This window comes from Lampetra fluviatilis, chromosome 2, assembly GCF_964198595.1.
Source record: "Lampetra fluviatilis chromosome 2, kcLamFluv1.1, whole genome shotgun sequence".
Taxonomy (NCBI): domain Eukaryota; kingdom Metazoa; phylum Chordata; class Hyperoartia; order Petromyzontiformes; family Petromyzontidae; genus Lampetra; species Lampetra fluviatilis.
Genome location: NC_136276.1, coordinates 21,454,926 through 21,478,423, shown reverse-complemented (window position 1 = coordinate 21,478,423; position 23,498 = coordinate 21,454,926). Strand labels below are relative to the sequence as shown.

The 23,498-nt window shown below is 45.6% G+C and overlaps 1 protein-coding gene across 1 annotated transcript in view; it reads left to right on the top strand.

The window, feature by feature from the left end:
- Window positions 1–9,821: 9,821 nt before the first annotated feature.
- Window positions 9,822–23,498, top strand: part of COA1 (cytochrome c oxidase assembly factor 1) — a 36,222-nt gene continuing 22,545 nt past the window's right edge. The window contains exons 1-3 of the mRNA XM_078872182.1: window positions 9,822–9,928; window positions 11,919–12,029; window positions 22,571–22,725. Of these exons, the coding sequence (XP_078728308.1) occupies window positions 11,936–12,029; window positions 22,571–22,725 (249 nt within the window). The 5' untranslated portion in view covers window positions 9,822–9,928; window positions 11,919–11,935. The remainder of the gene's footprint in view (window positions 9,929–11,918; window positions 12,030–22,570; window positions 22,726–23,498) is intronic.

Here is a 23,498-nt window from a genome sequence, read left to right as displayed (position 1 = left end):
CCCCTTGCCTCCACAACAGCCACCTCCCCTTCACATTCCACAGCCATCACACACAGTGACACACACACACAGCCATCACACACACACAGACATACAGCACACACACACAGAGCACACACCCACTCACACAATCACACAGCCATCACACACACACAGCCATCACACACACACAGCCATCACACACACACAGCACACACACACAGCCATCACACACACAGAGAGCACACACCCACTCACACAATCACACAGCCATCACACACACACAGCCATCACACACACACAGCCATCACACACACACAGCACACACACAGCCATCACACACACAGAGAGCACACACCCACTCACACAATCACACAGCCATCACACACACACAGCCATCACACACACACAGCCATCACACACACACAGCACACACACACAGCCATCACACACACAGAGAGCACACACCCACTCACACAATCACACAGCCATCACACACACACAGCCATCACACACACACAGCCATCACACACACACAGCACACACACACAGCCATCACACACACAGAGAGCACACACCCACTCACACAATCACACAGCCATCACACACACACAGCCATCACACACACACAGCCATCACAGACACACAGCACACACACACAGCCATCACACACACACAGAGCACACCCACTCACACAATCACACAGCCATCACACACACACAGCCATCACACACACACAGCCATCACAGACACACAGCACACACACACAGCCATCACACACACACAGAGCACACCCACTCACACAATCACACAGCCATCACACACACACAGCCATCACACACACACAGCCATCACACACAGGGCACTCACACACACACAGCCATCACACACACACACAGACACAGCACACACACAGAGCACACACCCACTCACACAATCACACACAGCACACACACACAGAGCACACACCCACTCACACAATCACACACAGCCATCACACACACACACAGACACACAGCACACACACAGAGCACACACCCACTCACACAATCACACACACACACAGCCATCACACACACAGCACACACACATCTCACACACACAGAGCACACACCCACTCACACAATCACACACAGCACACACACACAGCCATCACACACACACAGGGCACACACCCACTCACACAATCACACACACACAGCCATCACACACACAGGGCACACACCCACTCACACAATCACACACAGCCATCACACACACACACAGCACACACACAGAGCACACACCCACTCACACAATCACACAGCACACACAGCCATCACACACACACAGCACACACACGGGGCACACACCCACTCACACAATCACACACAGCACACACACACAGACACACACAGCACACACACAGGGCACACACCCACTCACACAATCACACACTCACCATCACACACAGAGCACACACCCACTCACACAATCACACACAGCCATCACACACACAGAGCACACACCCACTCACACAATCACACACAGCACACACACACAGCCATCACACACACACAGCACACACACAGGGCACACACCCACTCACACAATCACACACAGCACACACACACAGACACACACAGCACACACACAGGGCACACACCCACTCACACAATCACACACTCACCATCACACACAGCACACACCCACTCACACAATCACACACAGCACACGCACACAATCACCATCACACACCCACAGGGCACACACCCACTCACACAATCACACACAGCACACACACACAATCACCATCACACACACACAGCACACACACAGCACACACACGGAGCACACCCACTCACCATCACACGCACACAGCACACACACATCTCACACCCACTCACACAATCACACACAGCACACACACACAATCACCATCACACACACACAGCACACACACGGAGCACACCCACTCGCCATCACACGCACACAGCACACACAGCACACACACAGAGCACACACACTCACCATAACACACACACAGCACACACACAGAGCACACCCACTCACCATCACACACACACAGCACACACACACTCACCATCACACACAGCACACACACAGACACACACAGCACACACACAGCACACACACAGAGCACACCCACTCACCATCACACACACACAGCACACACACATCACATACACACTCACACACACAGACATACACACACAGATCTACACACAGCCCACACACACTCACCATCACACATACATACAGACAAGCCCACAGAGCACACACACACTCACACAATCACACACAGCACACACACAATCACACAGCACACACACACAACACACACACAGTCACACACTCACAATCACACACACACACTCACAATCACACACACAGCACACACACACAATCACACACAGCACACACACAGCACACACCCACTCACCATCACACACACTGACCCACTCACCATCACACACAGCACACACTCACTATCACACACACAGCACACACTCACAATCACACACACACACTCACCATCACACACAGCACACACACTCACCATCACACACAGCACACACACTCACCACACACTCACACCCACACAACAACAACCGCCATTCGCCACTAAGTGGCGGTGACGTCACCACAACGCTTTTGCCAGACCATGTGCACCTTGAGGTCACGTGAAGTGTCGAACGCCCGCTGGCAGGAGGTCAAAGGACAGACCCAGCAGGTGCCACGGGTCGACTGACTGAGATGACCGAGATGACTGGCTGATGCACCACCTGTGCCCCCTACTGTGCCAACTTGCTATGCTTTAGCCACCCGGCGCTCCGCTCGTTGTTGTGAGCGTCGCTCCTCCGCCCTCCGTTGTTGTTGGAGGGCGACTGCCTCCAACTGCCCAGTAGCAGCGTCCTTCACGAGCCTCCTCCACAGAGGCCGATCTTGACACCGCTGGTACCAGTCATCGGCAAGTCCACTCAGCTCCACGTCCTCCTGTACCACGTCACTCCATCTCTTCTCTAGGCCGTTTAGCCCCCTCGATCCGGCCGAACAAAAGCTGTTTCGGCATGCGGTGGCTGGGCATGCGGGCTACATGACCTTGCCTGCCGGAGGAGCTCACCGATGGGACTTTGCCCAGATCTCTCAAACAATAAGAGCCCCCCTTAGAGCCTTAACAGACTGTTGGGGCAAGTGCTGTTAGCGAGTAGCAAGTCTGAAGTTCGACACGAGGGGGTGGGTGGCCAGCAACACTCCCGGCCGCATTTGTCTTCCTGGTGGCGATGTTTACACACCGGACCAGACACTCATTTGAGGCTGAGTCGACCTAGGGGAGGCCCAAGACAGGTTCAGATAATCGTCACCGGTGTTGGGCGTGAGCAGGAATCACTCCCCCCACACCCTCTCATTACAAACACACCCACATTAAATCTCCAATTAAAAACCAAACCCCATCTCTGACAGCACACCCACTCTTTACACAACACAGGACACAGAAATCACAGTCTCACACATATCTCCAATGACACACGTCACACACACACCTGGCTTACATAATACACGTGCATGGGCTTCCTCCGGGTTCCCCAATGTCCTGCCATAGCTAAACATGCACTGGAACTGGTATTGGCCAAAACATCCCAAGAATGAGATCTCATCTGCAAGTTACTCAATTTGGCTTACAGATAGCAACTATTCCGGAGCCGTCCTCAGAGTCGAGACTCGGCGAGGCTATCCTAGGCAAACCAGAGCCATAATAATAACAACACTCTTCTAAACGCATCCCACTCAAGATCAAAACATATATTTACACCTCATTATATTGTGAACCGAATACTGCACGTATTTACAGGTGTGTTCAACTTCTTTTGCGCCGTACGCAGCCAATGGGCGGTGCCATGGGTGGACTGTGAACTGCAGACCTGCATTTCGGATGCGGATAAATGCAAAAAGAGGCCAAAATCACTCCGAATCTGCCCGAAATCGTGGGATTTCAGAAGCTGCGCCAAGGGTTTGAGCCTCGATGCTGCTCTGGTGAGTGACCGCACGACCGAACGGGCCTGGCACGGCCAACAAACTCGGCAGGTCGGTTTGCTGAAAAATAAACATCTTCTTCTAGATTTGAAGTTTTCGTGACTGCAGGGATCCATACTCTTTGGTCCTTTCGGTAAAGTCACGTTAGTATAAAATAAATTAAATCACGATGTTTCGGACGCAACACAAGCGTCCGTCATCAGGTGGGACAACCACAGCAAGAAACAATTGCTTAAGTGGGCAAAAAACATAAACATCAATTGGCAAGTTTTGCTCATGTGACAAAATCGATTTGTTTGGCTGTGTCAGGTGGAGAAGGGTATACGACAAAAGATTAGTTGTAAATACTGTACTCGAAATGCGTGTATAGTTAGATTTTTTTGTACAATTTGGCTATTAGCGGTTGTCAACAGAGACATTTTCTGTTAATACCAATGCAATTTATTCAGGATTTACTGTTTTATAGACAAATTGATTTTAATTGTAAGCCTACACCGATGCATATCATCGTCGCTGCTAGCATGCCCTCTTGTGGCGCATAGGGAAAGAGCTGCCGAGTGAAAATTTAGGGCAAAATGTAGTCGCGAATGTTGATGCTGTACACACATTAGTAACATATCACACCCAAATTAAAGTAATGCAAATCTTTAAAACACACAGCGTGTGGGCTAAATGTTTATGACTACGTTTATAAAGTAATATAATAGTCTGTGTATTGACCTTAAGAATGACCAGTGGTGGATATGAGTGTTTCGTGCGCACCAAAGCTGCATTGCATGTACAATAAACTTCTTTCGCACCGTACGTCGCCAACCGTACTAATCGGAGGTGGGGGGGGGGTGAACAAACTAAACACATACAAGCAGATCACGAAAAGGTAGGGGAGGGACGGGAAGGGGTGGAGGGGCGAGGGTAAGGAAGAGAATGAACGAGAGAGAAGAGGTGAGCTTGAAGGGGAACGGAAGGAGGTTCAGGAGTGGGGCTGCTTAATGTAACAATGGAATTTTATAACAGCGAGATGCGTCGATATTTTGAAAAATGTAAAGTCGAAAGCGAGAGAGGACAACGGTTGACATGGGCTCTTACTTTAGGGTGTGACTGTGAGTGTTTTATTGCCTCACAATGGCCACCTATTTGCTGTTGTTGTGTTGTATCATTGTGCAGGCATGGGTGGGTGTCTCGTGGGGCGTTGGCATGGCCACGTGTACGTTCGGTTCAGTTTCATTTATTTGGTATAGCCCTGTGAGCTATTCGGCTCTTGAATCGGGTGCAACCGCAACAAACAAAAAACAAAAACAAGAAAACATCTTAAAGTGAACATGTGACTAAGTGCAAACAGAAAAATCCAGGAAAAAAATGCAAAGTCCTCCAGAAAAAAGCACCGTACACCAACGCTGTGCAAAAGTCCCAGTGGGATCCAAGTCAAATAACAACAACTACAAGACAACTTAGATTAAAGCCATCATTCTAACTCCGTACTACAACAAAAAAACATGGCCAAACCAAAACACTTTTCGAAATCACCAAAATAAAGCCATAAGCAATGCAACAGTGATCATAGGAACTGTGAGAGCTGGGTTTAGAATTGGCTGCCATGTGGTGGTGTGTCGACAGGCCATCGTTTTCCGTCTGACTCGGGAAGAAACCTCCTCCTGATCGAGGTTCAAATTTGAAAGAAAAAAACCAACACCACGCCAGTCCTGATGTGGAACCACAGGTGAAGGCTGCTGGTGATTAACTGTGGGCAGACAATAATAAAAGGTGTTCATAATAAAGGTGTTTGGGTTAGATCGCGTAAGTATAAATGTGTTGTGACCCCCCACCACCCGACACGGCCAGTAAGGTATGTTACGTAAATGTGCCAATTCGTTACTTAGATGTAATTACCAGTGAAACGTCGTACTCAACTGCAAATGTTGTAGATTTACTCTCCAACACAACCTTAAATGATGAATAATATTGGTCGCGAAATCCTACAAGTTAAAATAACAGGTGTATTGCGAATTTTGCACCTAAAAACGACAGGATGTACATACATTGTGTTGATTAACTGTCAATAACCAAACCAAAAATTAGATATCCATTGTAATTGATATGAATGCATCACACCCCCCACCCCCAATCTCGCCCTCGCACCTGATTGACTCACAAGCGACATCACAAATGACCCCTCTATTTGAGACGGAAACAGGAGGATGATTTCTACACAACTGTGGCTGTCGCCTGATGAAGCTGGCTGTTGTGGTTACTCCACAACTGTGGCTGTTGCCTGATGAAGCTGGCTGTTGTGGTTACTCCACAATTGTGGCTGTCGCCTGATGAGGCTGGTTGTTGTGATTACTCCACAACTGTGGCTGTCGCCTGATGAAGCTGGCTGTTGTGGTTACTCCACAACTGTGGCTGTCGCCTGATGAGGCTGGTTGTTGTGATTACTCCACAACTGTGGCTGTCACCTGATGCAGCTGGTTGTTGTGATTACTCCACAATTGTGGCTGTTGCCTGATGAAGCTGGCTGTTGTGGTTACTCCACAATTGTGGCTGTCGCCTGATGAGGCTGGTTGTTGTGGTTACTCCACAATTGTGGCTGTCGCCTGATGCAGCTGGTTGTTGTGATTACTCCACAACTGTGGCTGTCGCCTGATGAAGCTGGCTGTTGTGGTTACTCCACAATTGTGGCTGTCACCTGATGAGGCTGGTTGTTGTGATTACTCCACAACTGTGGCTGTCGCCTGATGAAGCTGGCTGTTGTGATTACTCCACAACTGTGGCTGTTGCTTGATGAAGCTGGCTGTTGTGGTTACTCCACAATTGTGGCTGTCACCTGATGAAGCTGGCTGTTGTGATTACTCCACAACTGTGGCTGTTGCTTGATGAAGCTGGCTGTTGTGGTTACTCCACAATTGTGGCTGTCGCATGATGAGGCTGGTTGTTGTGATTACTCCACAACTGTGGCTGTCACTTGATGAAGCTGGCTGTTGTGATTACTCCACAACTGTGGCTGTTGCCTGATGAAGCTGGCTGTTGTGGTTACTCCACAATTGTGGCTGTCGCCTGATGAGGCTGGTTGTTGTGATTACTCCACAACTGTGGCTGTCGCCTGATGAAGCTGGCTGTTGTGGTTACTCCACAACTGTGGCTGTCGCCTGATGAGGCTGGTTGTTGTGATTACTCCACAATTGTGGCTGTCGCCTGATGAGGCTGGTTGTTGTGATTACTCCACAACTGTGCCTGTCGCCTGATGAGACTGATTGTTGTGATTACTCCACAACTGTGGCTGTCGCCTGATGCAGCTGGTTGTTGTGATTACTCCACAATTGTGGCTGTCACCTGATGAAGCTGGCTGTTGTGGTTACTCCACAATTGTGGCTGTCGCCTGATGAGGCTGGTTGTTGTGATTACTCCACAACTGTGGCTGTCGCCTGATGAAGCTGGTTGTTGTGATTACTCCATAACTGTGGCTGTCGCCTGATGAGACTGGTTGTTGTGATTACTCCACAATTGTGGCTGTCGCCTGATGAAGCTGGTTGTTGTGATTACTCCACAATTGTGGCTGTCGCCTGATGAGGCTGGTTGTTGTGATTACTCCACAATTGTGGCTGTCGCCTGATGAGACTGGTTGTTGTGATTACTCCACAATTGTGGCTGTCGCCTGATGAAGCTGGCTGTTGTGGTTACTCCACAATTGTGGCTGTCGCCTGATGAGGCTGGTTGTTGTGATTACTCCACAACTGTGGCTGTCGCCTGATGAAGCTGGTTGTTGTGATTACTCCACAATTGTGGATGTCGCCTGATGAGGCTGGTTGTTGTGATTACTCCACAATTGTGTCTGTCGCCTGATGAAGCTGGTTGTTGTGATTACTCCACAATTGTGTCTGTCGCCTGATGCAGCTGGTTGTTGTGATTACTCCACAATTCTGGCTGTCGCCTGATGAAGCTGGTTGTTGTGATTACTCCACAATTCTGGCTGTCGCCTGATGCAGCTGGTTATTGTGATTACTCCACAACTGTGGCTGTCGCCTGATGAAGCTGGTTGTTGTGACTACTCCACAATTCTGGCTGTCGCCTGATGCAGCTGGTTGTTGTGATTACTCCACAATTGTGTCTGTCGCCTGATGAGGCTGGTTGTTGTGATTACTCCACAACTGTGGCTGTCACCTGATGCAGCTGGTTGTTGTGATTACTCCACAACTGTGGTTGTCGCCTGATGCAGCTGGTTGTTGTGATTACTCCACAATTCTGGCTCTCGCCTGATGAAGCTGGTTGTTGTGGTTACCGGCGGAACGTCGCACTATAATGGTAAATGTTGTGGGTTGATTACTCTCCAACAAACAACCGCTTAGTGCTGAAGTAGTAACGAATTGGCACGTTTTGTTTGCGAGACAACCCTTACTAATTGGCTGTGACGGGTGGTGGCGGGTTTAACGACACATTTTTATTCACACAACCCCCCCCCCCAAACCCCTCTATCAAGGCTAGGCTATGATGCAACAAGCAGCAGCAAGCACACTGACATATTCTGTTTGGCAGCATACCAGCACATTCTTCTTCCAAGCATGAAGTCTACATTGAAGGAGAGTTACCGGTTTCAAAATACACCTTGATAAGCAGGGCGGTCTGACCTCTCTCTCAAACACACCAACTTTAGTGTTAAAAAATTAACCCGTAAAAACAAAGTTTTTCACTAGAAATCCTTTATATGCGTGGCGGCTAGAGTCCTCTCGTTCTCTGGCTTGAGATGGCTGCCACCTATGGGTCAGATGATTGTCTGCCACCATTAAGCAATTGGTAATTAAATATTTAAACATTTTTCCCTAAACAGTGTAAAATTTTGGAAAAAAAATTTCACGAAAATTAATTGTCACGCACAACGAGTCTGTGTGCAAAATGTCAGCTCAATTGGATCACGGGAAGTGGGTTAAAAAACGACCGAAAGATATGCACGGTCGTTAGCAAGCAAGCACGGAAGCAAGCAAGCAAGTGAACTTAACATAAAGGATTTAAAAAGACAAAGATCCCCCGTGTAGCCTTCAACAGAACGTTGGGGCAAATGTTGTTAGCGAGCGCCTATTAAGGCCAGCACGGCACACGAGGGGATGGGTGGCCAGCACCACGCCCGGCCGCCTTTGTCTCCCCAGTGGCGATGTTTACACATCGCACCAAGTACACAATTAAGGTTGAGTCGACCTAGGGGAGGCCCTGGACCGGCATAATCGTTACTGGTGGTGGCCGTGAGCAGGAATCGCAATCGGGAAGCCGGGTTTGTTGCGCAGCGTAGCGCTAACCACTGCACCACCGCTCCCCACCACCCTCCCACTTACACAGGAGACGAGTTCGCTAACCACTGCGCCACCGCTCCCCACCACCAATTCACTCACACACAGGAGACGAGTGCGCTAACCACTGCGCCACCGCTCCCCACCATCCATTCACTCACACACAGGATACGAGTGCGCTAACCACTGCGCCACCGCTCCCCACCACCCATTCACTCACACAGGAGACGAGTGCGCTAACCACTGCGCCACCGCTCCTCACCACCCATTCACTCACACAGGAGACGAGTGCGCTAACCACTGCGCCACCGCTCCTCACCACCCACTCGCACACACGAGACGAGTGCGCTAACCACTGCGCCACCGCTCCCCACCACCCATTCACTCACACATGAGACGAGTGCGCTAACCACTGCGCCACCGCTCCCCACCACCCACTCGCACACACAAGAGACGAGTGCGCTAACCACTGCGCCACCGCTCCCCACCACCCATTCACTCACACACAGGAGACGAGTGCGCTAACCACTGCGCCACCGCTCCCCACCACCCTCCCACTCACACAGGAGACGAGTGCGCTAACCACTGCGCCACCGCTCCCCTCCACACTCCCACAAGGTCGCGGCGTCGTCAGCTGAGAGGTCAGCGCGGGGTTGTTGTGGATGTTTGTGGTGGATGTTTGTGGTGGATGTTTTTTGTGGTGGACGTCTCCTCTGTATGGGGAGCGGTGGCGCAGTGGTTAGCGCACTCGTCTCCTGTGTGAGTGAATGGGTGGTGGGGAGCGGTGGCGCAGTGGTTAGCGCACCGCGCTCGATATCAACCCCCGGGGCACCCGAGTACGACCCCCCCCCCCTTCCCAGGGCCTCCACATCACCGTCTCGGTCGACTTTCAAGTGAGCACTCGGTGCGTTGTAGACATCAGCAATGTGGGGAGACAAAGGCGGCCTGGCGTGGTCGCATCACCGGCCACGGCAGCCCGGTGCCGGTGGTGCTGGTGGTGGGGAAGCGTCTGGGTTGACGCGCTTGCCAGTCTCACTGGGCCAGAGACCGCGAGGCCTCGTCCACCACCACCGCCGGTGGTGACCGTGGGCCCCGTGGGGCCTCGTGGGGCCGCGAGGCCGCGTCTCAGACACCCCGCGGGCACGTCTCCGCACCAGGCCTCCCCCAGCCCCCCGTCCTTGCCTGGCCGCGTCGCCTGCGCAGCCTCACGTCGGGCGGCGTGGGGGGCAGGCGGTGGTGGTGGGGGAAGTGTGGAGGAGAGATCGTGGAGCTTCGTGTCCACGAGGGGGCGCCGTAATACCAAAGACGACAGCTGTTTAACACGAAGTTAAAGGATTTAGTGACCGATTTAATCAATAATAAAGGGGTTAGATCGCGTAAATAGAGTTGTGTCGTTAAACCCGCCACCACCCGACACAGCCAACGAGTAAGGTTTGTCACGTAAACAGAACGTGGCCAATGAGTTACTACATCAGTGTGTCGGAGGCTACACCCACAACGTTTACAATTCGAGTACGACGTTTCGTTGATGATTACAGCTAGCTTCATCAGGCGATTTGCCACAATTGTGAAGACGTCTTCCTGTTTCGGAGGAGTAAAGGTGATGCCATCACTGTGAGCATAACAGGCGCGAAGATGATGGAGGTTAATGTAATCATGTACATTACAATGGAGCATGTTAATCTGAGGATATGCAGTACAGTTAATCAACATACAGCTGGCGACAAGCTGGGGTCAATCTTGAGAGCCTATTTATAAAGGGATTTCAAATTCGGAATGCAATGGGTACACAAAAACTTTTCAGTGACTTCACAATGTATGTCATTGTTTAACATTCAATAACTGGTCGCCGACATACTAATCTTTACCCATAAATGTAGATGTAGTTAATGTTTCCAATTGCGATGGCTATCGGATTTTGGGATGATGTGAGATTGTCTAGTGGTGGCGTGGCTTGTCGCGAGGTGATCTTGCACACCCATGCTCCGGTTTTCATGAAGATTGGGGAATTTGAGATGGGTGATAGGAGAGGAGGTGACTACATTGGCACCATCGTGAAGGATGGCAACGGCTTTGCCGAGACCTTCATCCAGCAGTGGATAGAGTACGGTTCATGATGACGTTTGCAGAGGTGACATACTGTACTGGACAGCTGTGCACATGTATGTTGCACTTTTAGATACTGCATGTATTCAAATCTATTTGACTACTTAGGGATATTATGTATTACTGTGTGTCCCTGCCTTAAATGCAAAATGTGTCTAAAGTTAAAACTGGAATTTACATGTCGGTATTCTTTTTCATTACATTTGCTATGCACGTATAAAATGTCATCAAATATGCTTCCATTGTACAATGTTATACCTACCCTATCAAACCCCCTAAATGACCAGCATGGTCAAATAAATATGATAAACTCCTTTTTCACCATAAAAATAATCCCCTTGACCTGCCCGGCGTGGGCAGGCCCTCATCCAGCAGTGGATTGACAGTAAGGGCTGTGCGTGTACTGTGCACTGCATGCATTGCCTGTGGGCATTTGCCACGTATTTTTTATCCTAATAACAGACAGGCAGCTTGTAGCTTGGCATTCCGGTTTACAGACTTCTCTGTCGTCGGTTCCCTGTGCAGGTGGCGTGTCCGCAGCCATGCCTGTTTCGCTGCGTGCCCTTCGGCAGCTCGCCGTGTTCTGGGGAGTCATGACAACTGGAGGTGGCAGCCTCATGTACTACCTCCTGCAAAGTACGTCGCAGCCGTGGCTCATCATGTCTCGCCATGCCAAATCACACCGCAGCACACCTAAGCACACGTGTCAGTCATTGGTGTCGTGGAGATACGCGTGACACACGCAGAGACGTACACTCACAATTACATGGCATACGCACTTGCACGTACGCACACACGTGAACACATGCTGCAATTTTAGAGTGGAAAGATTGTTCGTTATATTTACCATAAATTAAACAGAGGAGAGAGAGCAGGTCGGCAATTTATATTTTACTGGACTGCCAGGTTCCCACTCGTGTTGAGAGATATAATTATTTCAGCCCAATCGCTTATCTAAAACGCACCTCAATCCAATAGATATAATGTTTAAAAAAATGTTTATTAAAAGCTTAAAATTAATCCAACATTCATGCTTGAGCTATCAATTAAGTTACTAATTTAAAAAAGCTTTTTTTTGGCCAGGTTAGAATTATACAAAACTTTTTGGGCATGTCAAAAAAGTAAATGTCACAGCGGTTTCCCGCTCATGTAAGCGTGGGACAGTGGTTAAGTCACGGTTACAACCCCGAGTCATTGATAAAGAGGCCACATTCTTACGACAGGGTAAACTTTATAGAACAGCCTCCACGCAGTGGAACACATTTTATTGACCTCGGAGAAAAATGAAGGGCAGAGTTAACATGTACGGCCTAATTTATGTGTTGGTGGAAAACAGCCTCAGAAGTTTTGAAAAGTTCCATTAAGGGAGTTCAAATGATGAGGTAGCCGATTGGTTCATGGGTCAGAGCACCCAGTTGGTTTCACTGACCGAAGTTAATTTTATTATTACACAATTGATTACAAAATGAGTCATATTACTACTCATTATATGACCAAGTTTGCTTTTGCTGACAAATTTACTCTTGTGTTCTCAAGGCACACAAACGGTTTGTTGCAGTAAATCACTCGTAAGAGCTCGTTCTACCTTTACCATTCCCACCTGGATACGTTGTGCAACTTTGTAGGTAAATTACAAATATCTTCCTCTGTGGAAATGCAGACTGTGGGACTGTATGGAGGGGTGCTGCAGTGGTGATATGCTAACTACCTCGCCTGGTATACAGGAGGTCGTGGGTTCTATCCCGACCCTGATTCCTGTATATTTGGGGTTTGCGTGTTCTCCCCATGGTTGCGTGGATTCTATGGTTCCTTTGGTTATTTCGTCCACATTTAGAAACATGCCTTTATAGTGGTTGGTTACTATAAATATCCACATGATAAGCCACTTCGTTGAGCTATCATTTGTGGCCAGGTCGCTTCTGAAAGAGCTATATCGTTCAGTGGGCCTTACATGGTAACATTAATTTGTTTTAGTTTAGATTTGGTTTATAATTGCTGACAACTCCCAGCCCCTGTACAAGTCTAGGCTCAACGCTCCTCGTCCTCTTGACTGACCGTTTGAAATGTTTTTGTTTGCATGATCAACACAAGTATGGGTGGTTAATGCAGACATGATTCCTTGCAAAAGGTTTCTGTTTGGTGTTTTAACATCTTAACACCTGTTTTATTTCCATAAAGGATAAAACCAATTCTTATATGTGCTGACGTTAGTTCGTAGAGTTCCGATTGCCAGTGACACTTCGCTGCCTTCCGATTTGCTGCAGAATATTTTGTGGAATGGGGCTCCACCCCATCCACGTCACGAATTGGGGCAAAAACTGTCTCAAATTTAGTGGAATTGCTTTTGCATACATTTTCGACAATTAAGGGATTCCACGAAAAAGTGTGAAAAAAACTCCGCATGAATCAGACTGCTGGTGTCATGAATGATCACATTCAGCAGGTTTAAGGCTTAACCATTTTAATAAAGCAATTAATCTATGTCCTAATCCACATGGACACCTCTTAATAGAGCCATTTGCAGATATATGCCATCTCAGATTTCTGACAAGCCTCTTGTAGTTTGTGTTTGTTGCGTGATTCTCGACCGTTTGGTACGATATTTTATATTCTAATAAAATGTTCTGTATCTTAGAAAGCCGAAGTGAGGCTTAATTAAGACTTTTAAGGGAGGCCCTACATCATGAATTGTAGCCAAGTGTAGCATGTGTAAGGAAACCGAAGAACCCAGGAAAAACCCATAGAAGGGTTCACAAACCTCCCAGCCTCTTGTGTTTGTGAATTTCACAAATCTCAAGTGCTGGATTTTAGGCATATGCAAGGACATACACAGTGAGATCCCTCTAATCTGTGTAGAGATCCAATAATGGATATCCATAATTCTCAATATCTTGAGTTTTCATCCAGCTCTAACATGCAACCTTTTATCTCAAAGAATTGCAAATTATAGGATTGATTTTCTAATAAACTACTCATGATCCATAAAAACAAAAACTCGAATGGGGGAGCTGTGGTGCAAGAGTTGTATGCCTGGCTATCAACCCAGTTATCTCAGTCAAAATCCCGCCCACGACTAAAATCAGTGGCGAGTGATATCTGAACTACTTGTAGCATCAACCCCAACACGGAAGGCCAAGCTGCACTGACCAGCGTGGTAATAAAGTATGATACAAAAAAACCATGACCGAAATAGGATGGCCTTCATCCAGCAGGAGATTGACAAATAGCTATCAATGTCATTATAACTCCTTCGATTAGCACGATACGCTACGTAAGGTGAGAAAGAAGTCCAACATATATACCTACAACAGAAATGTATTTCTGTAATCAATTCATGGTTTCCACAGTTGGCTCCAATGGCAGAGGACATTTTTTTTCTTAAAGTGAAAGGCCCTCACTTTTCACATAATACATTGGCCAAATAAAAACTGGAACGTGCATCAACGTTGGCAAGGCGTGGTTCATAATTAGGTTTAGCTAAGCTAACTTTATATGGTTTGTTTGTTTTTGAGAATAATGCAGGTATTGAAGACGTAAAAATCAAATAAAACGACGATTAAAAAGAACACACTGTGCCTCAAGACATTTGCTGACAGGCGATGATATGGTGATGATGGTGTTTGACTTTCAGTGTCAAGTAGTTGACAAGTTTATTTTCTCTAACCATGTTCTTCTTGACAGACACAAGATATGTATTGAAACTTAATTATATTTTAATTATAAAGTTGCGTAACTGTAACTTACTGTTTACATCCTGGTACCAGTGTTGGCCACGAGTCCTTGCTCATGTAAAAAAGAGCTGTATTCTTTGTCTTAATAGGCTTTTGTATTAAGAGTATTCAAAATAATAAGAATACTCATTCCTTATTTAACCAGGAAAGGCATGCTCAATCTGAATACTTTTTTTCAGGAGGGGTCCTACATTGAGACGTTTGGCCAACAACAATGCCTTTGTTTGATTTTTAGCAATGGAAGGAAACCAGAAAACCCAGCAGAACAGGGAGAGAATATATAAATGGCATACAACAGAAAGAAGTGCATAACAGAGGGTGACTAGGTAAGTAAACATGCCATGCTAGGCCATGCAGGCATTTCTGTGTGTCTGTCATTGTAGAGTTGAGGTTACAACAGCGATGTCCAACAAACAGCAAAGAGAGCTCTAGGGTGATGTTTGTACACCTGATTGTCACTTTTGTGGAACGTGTCCAGCAGCCTTGAGACACGTGTGTGCATGTCTCATGGTGCAGCCCTTATCTGCTTGCTTTTAGTAACGTTTTACTTTAACATGGGTGCTGGACACAGGGCCAAAGTGGCCAGTAAAACAGCACTATATGAGGTACAATGGATAGGTGTTAATAGGGTGCTTTTTTTAACTGACCAAAATTGCAATAACTTGTGATGTAATTCCAAAGTCAAGCAGTGCAAGGGAAGAAGCAGGAAGAAGATTCGTGTTTCGGACCTGTGGTTAAAGACCGTGTGAATGAAACAAAACTGTCAGTCTAGTAGACCGAGCCCCCTGACATGGGTAGGGGAATGAATGGATGAAGAGGTTTAAATTAAATATATAGTTATTGTGCTGCCACGGTGGCGAGATGTTGACTACTTCGCCTGGTATACGGCAGGTCGTGGGTTCCATCCTGAGCCTGACGCCTATACAATTGGAGTTTGCATGTTCTCCCCGTGGTCGCGTGAATTTTTTCTGGGTCCTCCTTTTTTAGAAACGTGTGTTTAGAGTATTTGGCTGCTATACATTTCCACGTGATGAGCCATTTCATTGAGCTATCATTTGTGGTCAGGTCGCTTCTGAACGAAGACTGTATAACTCAGTGGGCCTTACCTGGTATGATAAAAAGATGTAAAAACGTGTAAATAGTATAGCTGTGTTGCTGGAAAGGATCTGACTGCTTACATTTTTTACAAGCTCGTCATTTTGCAGTGGGGGCTTTACCTGTAAATGAGAGAAACAGACTCACTTTAAAGATTCACCGGCTTCACCAAATTGCATTGCTTTATGGTTTAAACAAGATGCTGATATTAATTTTAGAACTTTCGTGACTGCAGGAATTATTATTTGGTTCTTTCGGTTAAGTCACGTGACTTAACCGAATAAACCAAATAATAAGATGCTGATAATTCATGAAAATGGCGCAAATTCTGTAGGAAAAATAAATGTTTACAGTAATGTGAAAATGTGAGGATTTTGATGAATGATGTGTTCCCTTGCGGTTTGAAGCGGATTGTGTGTAAGAGCTGCAGGTGTTTAAATACGTTCGTGTGTGTTGTGGTGTGTATGTTTATCACCTTCTATCAAGCTGAGATCCCATGCCACAGACAGTGCATTAAGCTGTGACAGAACACAGTGAAAGTCTATTACACTGGGCTGGAAAAGGAGCAGAAAAAGCACAACTGGGTGGTGGTGGTGCCACACGCCTGTAATCCAGCACTGTGGAGACAAAGGTTGGTGGTTCACACAAATGTTGTGAAACTCCAACTGGGTGTCGAGGTCACCGCACCCTGGCTCGTCAGGAGATGGTATTACGTCAAGTGGATTGATCCCCATCTGTAAAGGGATAGGGCGTTTCCCCCAACACACAAGTGGATGTTCTCTGGTACTCCGATATTCTGTTGTGTATAAACACTCATTGGCTGAAAAAATATTCGTATGTATAGAGGGTCGCAGAGCTTGAGCAATCGTTGGTAGTGTTGGTTCACCCATCTTTTCAAGAGGTCAGTGAGTAAGGGGAAGACCTAGAGCCACATGGTATGGTAAGATACTATAAGAGCAAGCCTTGGAGGCCAGGTGCTGCCTGTTCAACAGTTGAGTGAGAAGGAAGAAGCTGATGTTGAAGTGTGGTGTCATCAGTAGTATTGACAGATTTGGCTACCGATGGTACCTTCATTCCAATTAGGTGGAATCTCCTTGCCCTGATTGGCTGCTGGTTTTTTTTACACGCTTTCATTTAACTCACTCTGTTGTTGTATCCTCAAATCTTGTAACTCAATTTTAACCTACTTCCCAATGTGGTATCGACTGCAAACTTGGTATACTTATGTCATACTCATGACAATACTATATTCTATTATAAAAAATGAAAATAAAATATTTGTAAACATTCTTTTTTATATGTTATATTTCGGCTTGGGTCTAATTGTCCACTGTCCCTTACGTTATGGCAAGCTTCGAGGCCACTTCCTGGAGTCGAGGAGTTCTGCCATTACTCGTACGGTACATTTCATTAAAGCGTGTTTTTCAAAAAGTTTTTTTTATATTACTTATTTTTGGAATGGATATGGCTTCTGCCAATTTTGTTTGGCAGAATGGTGATAACATTCCCTCTAGACTTGAACATAATAGAGTCTGTGGAACTTTCCACTGGGCCACATTCTACTCAGTTCATGAATCAGGCCCCTGATAAATAAACAAAATAAACTGTTCCAATTCATTCTGAGAGATCATACTCTTGGTGAGGATTCCTTCATGTTTATAAGTGTAACTATGGATTAAAAAATGTCTAACTATTATGTGGCACACGCTGTTTCCAGAAAATAACCAAACATCTCTGTGTGCCAATAGATATCCTTTATCCATAACAATAACAAAAGTGTTTTCAATATCGATTTCCTGTTCAGCGTAAAAAATTGTGCTGTCTTTAAACATTATATTTTGTTTCCCATTGGGCCAAAAATTGAACTCGCGCTCTGTGGTTTGGCAGTTTTATCAGGAATCCATCAACAACAGCCATGTGGTAAAGTCTCATCACACGTGACATTTCTTAGAAAGCTGAATCACAGCTGTGGGGTATTTCTACATCCCTCGCACTTCAACAGAAACAACACTCAAACCACTGTGTGCCGGGCGGACGGATGAGCTCGATATCAGGGCAGGTTTTATTTCTTTAGTCATTAAAAATGTCCAAGAATTGACGAGGCTTGCTGCGAGTGTAAATTGAACACTGAAAAGACGATTTTGTGAAATATTCACAATGCGTGACATTTCTCGCCGGTGTCTTAAACTCAAATACAAACGTTTAAAATTGCCCATATCTAAATTAACAGCTCTTGGTAAATCTAGAAGAAGAAGAAAATCAGAATTATCATTCATGCGGTTAAATAAAGAAACTGATATTGAATTTCCAGCACCCGTACACCACCCAGCCAGGGGTTGTCTGAATGTGGAGACTCTTTGACGCGACTGTGATTTACTCGGAGCTTCTTTCCCACGTGCGAGGTTCCTGATCCATGTGCTGGGCGAGCCTGATCAGGGAAGGCCCTCGCTGAACAAGAGAGCCTTATACGTGTGCCATTATTACACATTTACTTTTCAAAATCGCAAACTGTGTATATTTGTACATTTAATTCTGCAGAAACAATGAAATGCGCTATTCGGTTACGTTTCAAAGCATGCATGATGTAATACAACTGTCAATAGTCGCCTTTGTGACCTGAGCATTGGTGATGATACTATGCTGATAAGTCGTAATAATGATGAAACTGGTCTCTTTTTGTCTCGCTGCTATAGGTTAGTGAGTCATATTTGCTTACGTTTTTGGTTGTGACTTAAGATATCATTTCAAAATTCAGTTGTGCAGGAACTGGTGGTTTTTCGTGACACTTAAGGTCGGAGAGCTTATTGTACCGACAGTGCATGTTTTGGGGTGTTTAAATGTTTTGGGTTTTTAACGGGTTTATCTTGTCGTTAACAAATTTAGCCCATTGTTCCAGCATGTGGGTTTTACTCAGTGGGGTGAGAAGAGGGTGTAATTTCTTGCCCACCATCCGACTGAGGGAAGCCTCACCGTGAAGTCTTAGACACCGCACAGCACCGAAGTGCATTGGAGCAAGAACGTGACACTCACCTGCTTCTCACTCGTTTTCTCCTAATGCCTCAAATACCAGGAATTCCATTACTTCAAAAATGTCCTTGGTTACTCTTCCATCTAAGTCACAACTTGATTCTCAGCTGTCAATTACTTATAACTTTACTTGCATTTGACATATACCTGTGTCTCTGCACACATTAATATACTCGTTACGTTATTTCTGTTGAATGTTTATGCAACTTCATTGTAATTGTACTATGATCAGTCTTTTAATTTATTTATCTGCCCAAGTCACTCTTAGCTACAGGGAAATTTATGATTTTCACATTGATTAATGTTTTGCTAAATATTGTAATTGTCACGTGACACGGTTGTTGTTGCTCTTTATGCTTCAATGCTGTACTCTAATATAGTTTGTTTTGCTTTTCCATTTTGGTGACTACGACCACTCTTGAGCTCTGAACTGGTTAAACAAATACAATTTAACGCTAGAACTTGTTGTGGAATGAGCCAGAATTAACATCAACGTACGACTGACATGTGGCACCTTGAGAGATTCTGAAAGGCGCCTAATGTTTCAATTATTATTATATATGGGCCTGGAAACAATCACTATATATTGGTAAATTATTTAGCCGAAAGCCTGATAAATTATTCCTCAGAAATGGGCTTTACACAAATAAACTATATTCATATCATCGCCCAAACCCACTGACTTTTCTTAATCAACATGATGTCGACAACTTTTGCAAATTCTCTGATCCATGTGTTCCTCTGTTTGCCTGTTTTTTTTATGTATTACCACAAAAATGCGAGCCCAACATACCACACCGAAAAGTTCCAGCAACAGGATACAAAAATTCCGCGGACATCCATTCCGGCGGGGTGGAACCGCGTGAAAGGCAAATAATGAAGGGAAATAGGGCCCGCTACCCCACCTCTGTCTGCCCCTTAATATAATTACAAGCATACGCCTCTCCCGTGCTTCTTTGCACACTTTTCAGCCATTTGTTCCATTTTAATTATCAGTGTCCATGTTTACATTCCATAAGTCAGAGGAGGTGGTATCCCAAAATTATTTTAAAAAGGTACATTCGTTTGTTGCTTAACATGATCGGGTTTTCAAAAGTACCCGACCCGTCATTACTTGTCTTTTTATTCCATCGCTTTGATGCTGAAATATCTTTATTTGTTTAGGGAACGTTCACGCAATTATGCTTAGCCTTTGTCGATTAGGAAAAGGCATTTAACTCGACGGAGATTGATGTTATTATCCAAGCGCTCGCACACCAATTCCTAAATAATATATTGTACTTTAAATAATACAATCTATTTTAAGGATGCAAAAGCTACACTGAGACGGCATTAAGAAGTTAACCAAACGTTGAATCAGAGTCAGACAAGGAGCTACGCTTTTGCTACATTTATTCACAGTGACATTCGAGGATACTTTCCAAAGTTTAGATTGTCGAAATGACGGCGTAAATATAAATAGAGAAGATATGAACCACCTCTGGCTTACTGATGACACGGTGATCATTACAACAAATGGAAATGGACTACAGGGTGTAGTTGAAGAATTTAATGAAAGCTGAAAAGTTTGGCTCAATATATGTATGAGCAAACAAAATTCATGTACCGACATAAATGCTAAATCAATATTTAACAATGTTTTTGAGCAGTTTGTTATTGGGATGAGACCTTAAAACTTTGTGCACATCGAGGTTATATTTTTATTGGATGGAAGGCTGCGATTTAAACCGGACATTTCGACCACTTAGGCTCAATGCTCTGAAACAACCAAAGAGCCACCGTTTTCAGAGCCTTAAATTCATGAGTTTTTCAAGTCGGGCTTGTCCAAAATTTTGTGGTTCTCAACTTTGTGGTTCTCAAATTCCAAAGCTGTGGATTTTTTGGTTTAGTGGTTTCCCAAGTTTGCAGTAAGCTCCGCATTGTTGTGAATTTGGCGACCGCGTGCGTTATGTTTATTCCCCAGATTCCACTCATCTGGCCTTGATTCTGCCTGGGCCATGGTACACTATGTTCCTATAGCAGTGTTATTATCTGCCCAGCACTGTTCAGGAGTGCGCACTTGAAGTGGCGGTCATTATCATTGTTGTGGAAATGGCCTCGTTTGTGCTGAGGCATTTACGTAAGCGTAGTGGCTAAGTGAACAGCGATTCGCTTTTATTACAGCATTGATTTACTCTCCAACACACTGGTGTGCTGCTGTACCAGTAACGAATTGGCATATTCTGTTCATGTGACAAACCTACTAATTGGCTGTGCCGGGTGGTGGTGGGTTTAACAACACATATTTACACGATCTAACCCAAAAAAACCGTATTATGGATAATATTGGTCGCAAAGCCTACTTGTTAATCAGAGGATTGAGTTGGTGATCCTGACACTGGCTTGATAGTTTCCAAAATAACTTCCCATGTGTTGTGAGCTTAAAAGGTCCCAGATGAATAGCAATGCCCTTTATATGCCCATGGAATCGTCACTGAGTCACGAGGCAATGTTTTCAGAAAAGACGAGCATTGCAATGTTTGTCCAGATCCTTTTTAACGAGTGGCATATGGCAGTAAACCAGGGTATCTGCACAAACCCATGCACGTGAGGGGGTGACACTAACAAACTGAGCATGGATTCAAGAATCCATTGCTGTACTGCCATATCGTGTCCACCTGTAGCCTGAGCCTGCAACACCAGAAAATGTCCATAGTCTCCCATCCGAGTAGCAGTACAAGCCAGGCTTAAAAATAGTGCTGAGCTTTTAAGATCGGATGAAAATTACTGGTGAAGTCCAATGTGGGCAATCATTCCCTCAGTTAATCACCTCCAGTATGTAATGTCCAGAATGCTGTAGCCCGAATATATTAAAATGAATAACAACAAACGTTCCTTTTACACATTCAGCACTTTGAACACTGTCCCATCAGCCAACAAGGCTGGAACTCACTTTAAATTATGTGACTGCAGTTAGCTAGGTTAATTTAGCATAAAGAGATAGGGAATCGTAATGGTCTTCATATTCTTGGTTCCTTCGGTAAAGTCACGTAGATAGAAAATAAAAGAAAGTAAAAATACAAATAATAAATTGAAAATTATACAAGCAAAAAAACCCACGACGTTTCGATCGCAACACAAGCGGTCTTCATCAGGCGGAGAGAAAACTAAAGTTTTAAGTCAAAACGTAATGGTCTTAGCATAATAACACGGTGACCACATTACCAATGGCATGCTGCCTTTGATGTCAAGCGAGTAAAGGGGTGCGTAATCCGCGTCACTCTGGCGACACCAATTACGTATGTAATGTCACTGGGCTGCTGTGTTTGCTGCGTATTTTGGCAGAGAGGTTCCAGGGATCTGAGTTTTACCAGCAATCCGTGCGGGCGCTGGAGGAGCACACGGAGAGCATGACTGCGCTGGGCGCACCACCCTTGCGGACACATCTCCTGCACCTCCGCGACACGACCAACAACCACGTGGACGCCTTCTCTGCCAAAGTACCAGCCAGGCACACCGGGGGAACACACAGCGTGGTCGGTCGCGGTGGGAAAATACAGTCGGATGGTCGGTTTAATTGTAGTAAGGCTTCTTGAGCTAAGAAGCTTTTTTTCAATGGCAAGGTATTGTGATTCACAAGGTATTGTTAATACCACAAGGTATTGTTAATACCTTGGGTAAATACATTGCGATTCACCTTGTGAATCACACTACCTTGTGATACCGTGCTCATCTCGTCAAGGAGCATAAACCATAACGTGAACTCCGGTCATCCTCGCAGCGCCTTTTGCCTTACCATAGAATGAAGATGGTCAGTGCATCACGTGCTTTCAGATGTGTTTCTGTGGCCGTCTGGAATGCTTTTCCTTCCGACATCAGCAAGCCACTGTAGCTATGCACTTTTAAATCGAGATTGAAAACTAATTTCTTTACAACTGCCTCTAGTTTGTTGTCCTTCCCCCACACCTCCGATTAGCACAGTTGGCTACGTACGGTGTGAAAGAAGTTCAACATACATACAATGGCGACCCAGCCAAAATGGTTGACACTGTAGCAATCAGGTTATATGGGAAGACAGGGTTTTCTGCGGTTGCATTGAACAAAAGCAGGGAAATGTAATAAATGACCAATAAACAACAGGAACTCCGTACAATTGAAAGCCAGCGAGTAATCCAATATAAAATTATTCGTGACACAAGTGAGAGGAACTCACGTTTAACGTGGCATTAAAAACATCACGAATTAGAATTGCATTTGGTAGTAGTGTAATGCG